The 7,999-nt window shown below is 31.3% G+C and overlaps 2 protein-coding genes across 2 annotated transcripts in view; one reads left to right on the top strand and one right to left on the bottom strand.

Moving 5' to 3' along the window:
- The window catches only part of LOC108734142, a gene marked incomplete at its 5' end in the record, with an annotated part of 23,887 nt that extends 22,692 nt beyond the window's left edge, over window positions 1-1,195 (bottom strand). The window contains 2 exons of the mRNA XM_025978822.1: window positions 485-618; window positions 948-1,195. Coding sequence (XP_025834607.1) covers window positions 485-618; window positions 948-1,195 — 382 coding nt within the window. The remainder of the gene's footprint in view (window positions 1-484; window positions 619-947) is intronic.
- Window positions 1,196-3,936: 2,741 nt separating this feature from the next.
- LOC108734133 lies at window positions 3,937-6,976 on the top strand. Its single transcript, XM_018465546.1, has 3 exons — window positions 3,937-4,039; window positions 5,795-6,145; window positions 6,584-6,976. Exons 1-3 carry the CDS (start codon window positions 3,937-3,939, stop codon window positions 6,883-6,885), a joined length of 756 nt encoding a protein of 251 aa, XP_018321048.1. The 3' UTR covers window positions 6,886-6,976.
- Window positions 6,977-7,999: the final 1,023 nt, after the last annotated feature.

The following is a 7,999-nucleotide window of genomic DNA, read 5'->3' as shown; positions in this document are numbered from 1 at the left end:
AGAGACTCGAGTCTCTCAATTTTTCAGTTTTATTCATTCAGTCTCTCTGTGAGAGACTCGAATCTCTGAATTAACAATTTTATCGTTCGAGTCTCTCATACAGAGACTGTGAGAGATCCATAAAAACACCTAGGCAATAACTGAGAGACTGTGAAAGACTGTGAGAGCCGCTGAAAGACTCTGAGAGACTGAAGAGAGATTGAAAATTTATGTCTAGGGTTATTAAGTAGAGAAAATTTTTAAGATAACTACTTTTATAAAATAAATTAATCAAGCTTGACGTTAATACATTTCCATATTTTTGTTTTACCTTTCCGCCAATTATCAAAATATTTAATTAAACATTACTGCATTGTGTAACGTCTTTGTTTTCTTTTTTGGGTTAATTTTTACAATTTCCCTTTCGATTATTTTACTAAAAACGTCTGAATTGCCAAAAGACCCGAACAATAACAGTGATAATAATAAAAAATATTCTACTTACTGTAGTTTCCGGTACACTTCCCATTTCCAACTATTGGCATCATTAGGATTCGACCTTCCATGCTGTAATCGCCTTGTAGTAACAAATTTGGGATCCATAATTTAATTTTTACTTTATTTTTGTCTAAATCGATTCTAAAAAGTATTTTATTACTGCTTAACGGAAACAAGCGGTTTATATCATATATCGTAAGTAGATAAAAAGTTTTACTACAATTCGGTAAGAAAAGAAACTCGGGATACACAAATGTTACCGAAAGAGCTGATAGATCTATCTAGATCTGAAGAAAAATAGTTCATTGTCCTTTCAGTTCTGCAAATATTATGTTTAAAAATCGTGATACAATATTTTCAAATCTACAAAGATCTACAGAAATCACCACGTCTAAAGCTCATGATTAATAAAAGCTCATATTCCCCACGATGCAGATTTTCCTTCAACGATAACAGTAATTTGAGTTTACCTAACACTTTTCAATCCAAATTTTGAGGGACCATGAATTTCAATGTTCTTGAACGTCGATTTCAATGATACTGGACCTGACCCTTGATCGATCGAAACCTCTGGAATTTTTAGTGGTTCACAACGGGGTATACCAAATTCCGGAATCCCATCCTCCAAATGGGGTCTTATTTGTTCTACCGATTCCTTAATACAATCGTTTAAATTTGGATCACTTCTACTACATACTTTAAAAAAGGAAGCTAAAAAATATCAATATTTATCAAGCTGCTTCCCTAAAGATCTATTCAATGCATACTATCATACAGTTGATTAGCAATTAAACTTAGAAAAATGAACTAATGAACGTATTTGAAAGGATAGGTACTAATAAAATTATTTAATTTCTTTTTTTTTCAATATGCCACATCGTTGTAATATAACAGGGATGAATAATAATTTGCATAAAAATAAAAAGAATGAAAATTAAAAAACTGATACACTTACGAAGCGCAGCAGATTTTCGTGGTTCGGTCGCTATTTTTGTTACTAAAAGGCTACTAAATAAAACTAATAACCACATTTCTACTAATAAACCCCAACTACTAAACCCCAATCTATTTTTTCAACTGTTCGATTTGAACACAGTTGAATCATTGTAGTATTGTAGGTACCTACAAAATTTGTTTACAAAAAACAATATAAACTACGTACAGACACGCATTCAGTATAAATATTCTTGAGAATATGCTTCATTTGTGTCTTAGAAACCTTGAATATATCAAAACAGTTTCATTTACCACGTATTAAATTCGTTTTAAAATAAGATAATAANCTCAAATTAATGAGGGAAAAATTGTTGCTGTTGTCACACCCCCGCCGGGAATCGAACCCGGGACCTTTGGCTTTACGCACCAATGTTCTGACCACTAAACTACGAGAGGTGACAACAGCAACCACGACCAACCGACCTACAAGGTTAACGATCCGTCGATTTTTGTTATCTTAATTATATATATATTAAATATATGAAATCCTATGACATTGTTAATTACTTAATAGTAGAATAATATGCAATATTAATTTGAAATCATTTTTTCGATTTTTAATTTACCCACTACAAACTACCTCAAATTAATGAGAGAAAAATTGTTGTCGGTTGGTCGTGGTTGCTGTTGTCACCTCTCGTAGTTTAGTGGTCAGAACATTGGTGCGTAAAGCCAAAGATCCCGGGTTCGATTCCCGGCGGGGTTGAATTAGTTTGTAGTGGGCAAATTAAAAATCGAAAAAATGATTTCAGAATTAATATTGCATAATTAATCCACTATTAAGTAACTAACAATGTCATAGGATTTAATATATTTAAGCATTTTCATATTCTCCCTTCGTTTTTACTCATTTATACCAATAAAACAAAAAAAAATGGGACGAACAGACACCACAACCCTCGCTACTTCTAGTTACGCAATTATAAAATTACTGTTCATATTATTAAGGGCACTGTTGGTTAAAACTTGTTGCTCATTTGTTGCTATTTTAATTTCTAATCAGAAAAATTTACCTGCCTACTAAAAATATTTTTATAGACTTTGGATAATATTAATATTTATAATCATATTTGCATAGTGAGCAACATAGAAACTGATACGTAAAGTTTCTTACCTTTCACGTGTTATAACACATGAAATACGTAATTAAACAAGCATCCAATTTAAAAAAGTCGATAAACAATTTGTAAAAATTGGATGGCTTTAGGTAATAAAAGTGATAAAACATGACTATTATGTTTCATTTTAATAAACCCATGATTCTGTCGGACGAATTTACGACAGAGATCGCAGTTGTTTCCCTGTTTCAATTTATTAACTACTTAATTGACGCAGTAAAGAGCGCACGTCGATCGAAGAAATGGAGTAGAAACTGCATTTTTAGAGTAATATAAGTAGATAGGAGTTTTCTACTTGTATTATTTGAAAGTATTCATTAGTTATTATTGGTTGAAAATATACAGTAAAAAAATGCTTATTGTCACTTACCGTTATCCCTAAATTTCCTACTTCTTACCGCGTCCTAAATGTATACCTATGGGCATTCCCATTTCGTACCACGTTCTCCATATAATCCTGCAGGTAAAATTAAAAAATAATCAGACGCATAACAGAATTAAATTAAAAAAGTAAATTTAAAACATCATCATTATCATCATAAGGTCCTTTTTCGAATTTTTAATTAACCGTTCACGAGCATAGAAGTGACTTCTTTTTATTGAAGGCGACTCGACCCTGTGCTATCCTCTGCTTTATATCCCTACTACTCCTTCCGTCCTGACTTATCTGACTTCCTCGATATCGAAAATCAGCCATTTCTTCTAATTTTTCGTCTCCTATCTTTATATTCGCTCTTTCCTTACTTCTCTTCCCTTGCATACCAGTATTTCTGTTTTACTTTTATTTATTTTCATACAGTGCTATTTTGTCAATACCGCATCCATCTTATTTAAAGCTAACTCTAACTCCTCCTTGCTAAATGCAAATACTGCTATATCATCTGCAAATCTAAGCATACTAATCTTTTGCCCCTGTATATCTACGTTGCAGCCCCATCTCAATAACTGTCTGTTGCCCTTTATACAACATACCTATTGTAAATTTTCTAGGCATGTCTCATTTGTTTTTCTTCTTTCTACAAAATCTGTTACTGCATGTTGTATTGAAGTGTCAATACTTCTGTACGCCCTTTTTCCTTTTGAGTGCTGTGTTTTATAAATTAACTTACACATATTTTTATTCCGAGTCTCCCACCATCTACCCCTTTAAATATTCCCTGATTATGCTATATATAATTTTATAATTTTAAAGCATAAGTATTAAGAGATAAACAGGCACATACAAACAAATTTTTAAACTACTTTAGATTCCTTACAAAGTAGGAAAAACAATGTACTTAACTATCTGTTATTTACTAATAATAAGAAATTTTCAATTACTGAAATATGTTTTTATCAGTACGAAATGAGAAATTTTACGGATGCATACAGTAAAATAGCGGAGGAGACTTTTGGAGAATGCATTTTGCTAATATTGAGAGACTTACCCCCTGATTGGAACTTTCCAGGTATTTCTAGAACTTTCTGGAACATTCCATATCGATTTTAACGGTTGCACACATTTTGGAACTTTGTAGATCATTCCAGAAATTTTTAAAACCTTCTAGAACATTCTAGATCGATTGTAACAGTTGCATACATTCTGGAGTTTTCTGGATAATTTCATAAATTTTTAGAACTTTCCAAAGGATCTCATAAGTTAGAAAAGGACAGATATATATATTTTCACATTTTCGCCACCCACAACCGCCCACTTCCATCCACCGCGACCAAACTCCCGTACTTTCAGCAGGAGACCAAGGGGTATTTACCACCCCAACGGGAAGTTGATAGGAGTTGGTGGTGATAGAGAAAACCCTGTCTTTACGTACGCACATTAGCATTTTATATATATATTTATATTTAGATTTAGATTAGATTAGATTATAGGTATAACAGTTGTTTAACTATGTTTTTTAATTTATATAATTGTTAGTGTGCCGCCAAATTTTTAAATTATTAAAAGTGTACCGTGACGAAAAAATGGTTGAGAATCACTGCTCTAGAGTCTAGATGACAACAGAACCTTAAAGAATAGCAAATATTAACTACCAAAATATCTAGTTATGTATAAAAATAAAATCCATACACTAAGTGTTTTGGAAGCAGCGTTTCAAAACTATTAGCATTTCGATAAACAATCTATTAAAAAAATATACTATTAACAACACAATTAATTCATACCACATATACTACTATAATAACGAATAGCAATGACCTTTTTATAAATACGATATTATGAGTAAATGTTTATCGGTAGACAAATTGTAAATTTGTTTTTTATGGTGTTTTTGTCAATTAGCTTCCTGATTAAAATAATGTAATTAATGACTTTTCAATTTATCCTTTTCTGCACAAAGTTATAGTTTTCAGCATTAATTTTCGAATATCTACATCTACATCGTTTGATAACTATGTCTTTTTGAAAAAGCAACTTTACGCCAAACATTATAAATAATTAAACTCTGATTTTTATCACAATGTTGATTACTATTAAATACTTAGTTTTCCTAAAAATCTTTATCTATCGTTTCCAAAACTACTACAATATTATTAAGCTCAAATGACTCCATTATATTATTATTAACTTACTTTCTACATTTGTTCATTACTCAACATTATTAAGTACTAAAGCAGAGAATAATAATTATTATGTATTATCAATTTTAGATGGATTAATATCTAAATAGCAATAGTCATTAAAATGTACCCTATTCAAAAATTGTTAATTACTTATAAATTGATTCTTAAACTAAACTACAAATGTTGTATGTTATTGGAACATTTTTCAAACAAATTTCATAAGTGAAAGAAGTGTCTACTAGCATTTAAATTTTATTAGCATTATGAAGGTGTTTGTTTTTATTGTTTTTAGTTTAAGTGTAACAGTGCAATCGAAAAAATTGCGTGAGTATTTTGAAATATAAAAAATTAGATTTACATGGAAATTGCAATACTATTTTTTAATTAAACCACTTAAAATTTTTATTTTTAAGAAGATGGTAGAGAAAGTTTAATATTTACAAATTAATTCTTCTACAAAGACTATCCTAGTATTCAAAACCTTTAAACCCATAGAAGTATTTGTGCTTTCACTTTTAAATTATTGATGGTTGAAGAATTTCATCATTTCTCCTTTTAACAACAAAATTACGAAAAATATCTTTTACTTATCAAAACATCAAGACCCGTTTTCTACAACCTTATAAATATACTTTTTGCAGCTGCTTACATTACAAAATGTAGCCGTTCAAGTCCATCGTTCACTCAATGTATTTTGGACAATATTGAAAAAATTCGGCCGTATTTAGCTAAAGGTATCCCAGAAATGTCAGTTCCGCCCATGGAACCCCTTGTCATACCGAAAGCTCAGATAAGAAACACGGTTTTTGAAGATATCGAACTCACAAATGGCACCACCTTCCAAGTACATAATTTAAATGTGACCAGTAAATTTGACACCATTGCAGCAGACATATCATTAGAAAGAATTGCCATAAAAGCAAAATATCATATCAACGAGCACATACTGGTCCTTCAACTCCGAGGGAATGGCTCGTTTCAAGCAGTAGTTAGTAAGTACATGCCTTTTTTCGAATAATACTTCTTTTGGGGCGTGAGAGTAAAATTTTAGCATGCAACGGAAATTGTGCGCGCATCGGTAGGTACAGAGGATAATAGTCTAACATTTGACCTTGACCTTAATGTCCTGAGTCATTTAAAGTTCAAATTAGTTTTTTTCTCAATAGAAATCCCTATTTCCAACCTCGAATTCCGATAGAGTCTAAATTTTTATATTCAGGTAGGTACTTGAATAAAATCAGAAAGCAGTAAACTGTAATGGTTTCTATTTAAAAGAACCCATGATCTCTAGGTAATATTATAGATCACTGTCTGACGTACCTATCCCAATCCTGCTAAAGTAGCTGAAGTTGCATTTTATGGAAAAGTTGTATAATTCATAAACAACTCGGTCCTTACGCCCTTGTCTATTTTCTCTTTTTCTGTTTCAGATAACCTTAAGGTTCATGCAGTATACGATTTAGTACCTTATCAGAGGAAAGGAAAGCAATATATTGAACCAAAAAGGCACAAAAGCATTCTGACTTACCAAGTGAGCGACGTTCATTTTGACAATTTATTCCCCGAAAGAAGCGAACTAACTGTTTCTACAAATAAAATAATCAACGAGAATATCGACACAATTATGGAAGAATTTAAACCGGGATTTGATGAAACTGCTCTAACAATTTTCCAGATATTATTGGGAAGGATTCTTCGAAGATTTTCAGTGGACGATTTACTAAGCGAATAATACCATAATACCTAAATGTATAAGTTATTGTTTAATAACATTTGTAATGTTACCAATGCACTTGTTATTATATTATCTTATTCATAATACGTAAAAATAGGATGTACATAAAAATTTCGAATAACTAAATACGATAGATACCCGAAGTATTTGCTTCCAATAAAACCTATTGGAAACACAACAAGAAAAAAAGTCATCGTAATTGCACGGGAGAAATGATAAGTACAAAAAATATTTACTTAATTTTCTTATAATTTAATTAAATAAAAGATTTGTATAATCATAATTGTTTTATGGCTTTCAACGAGTCCTTGTGTATCTACACAATACTTAATGAGGGATCTTTACTAAAGTCCATATTCAGACCATAATCAATCTATTAAAGTCGATTAAAAACTGAATTAAAAATAAAAGATATTTTCAGGTTTCTTTTATTATTAGACCTTATACCCCGTGTCATTCTTACTGCATAAATATAACCTTGGAAATCAGCAGATATGATTGTAAATAAACAATCTCCCAAAAAATATATTGGAGAATTATACGTTAGTAGAACAATAAATTACATTTTCCTCTCAGAGTTGACAGCATGAAACGGAAAACAAATTTTTCAAACAAACTGCTTAGATATTGTCATTAACATTGCAAATCGTTATATAAATCCTTGTGTTAGGTATATGCTAAAGGTTCTACCACTAAATATGTAAAAGGAATATGCAAAACAGTTTCAAAATAAAATCAGGCTGTGGAAAATTTTATTATACTAAATAGTGATGACCTTTCTTCTGTATTCCGCAATATCTTCAGTACTCTATAATCGCTTCAGTTTAATTTTATCTGTTTTGGATTATAAAGACAAAATTGTAAATCCTTTACTTTGTTATTTATTGCTGGAACAATAACTCTACTAACCCATTTACCTACCACAAGGAAGAGAAAGATACCCTTATCTTTCTCGGCTAGTCGCAGGTATGGAACACTGTTGGTAGGGGAGACCCTAGAAAAACGAGGTTCGGGGCAAGACGGAACAAGCGCTAATGTACATAACTCGTATGCGTATATATGGCCCCGATATAGGGCTATCCGGACGAACTTAAGTAGCCCTTCATGAGTC

This window comes from Agrilus planipennis, unplaced genomic scaffold (genome assembly GCF_000699045.2).
Source record: "Agrilus planipennis isolate EAB-ADULT unplaced genomic scaffold, Apla_2.0 scaffold63, whole genome shotgun sequence".
NCBI classification, from domain to species: domain Eukaryota; kingdom Metazoa; phylum Arthropoda; class Insecta; order Coleoptera; family Buprestidae; genus Agrilus; species Agrilus planipennis.
Note: the sequence above shows the minus strand (reverse complement) of the source record. Positions and strands in the feature narration are given on the sequence as shown.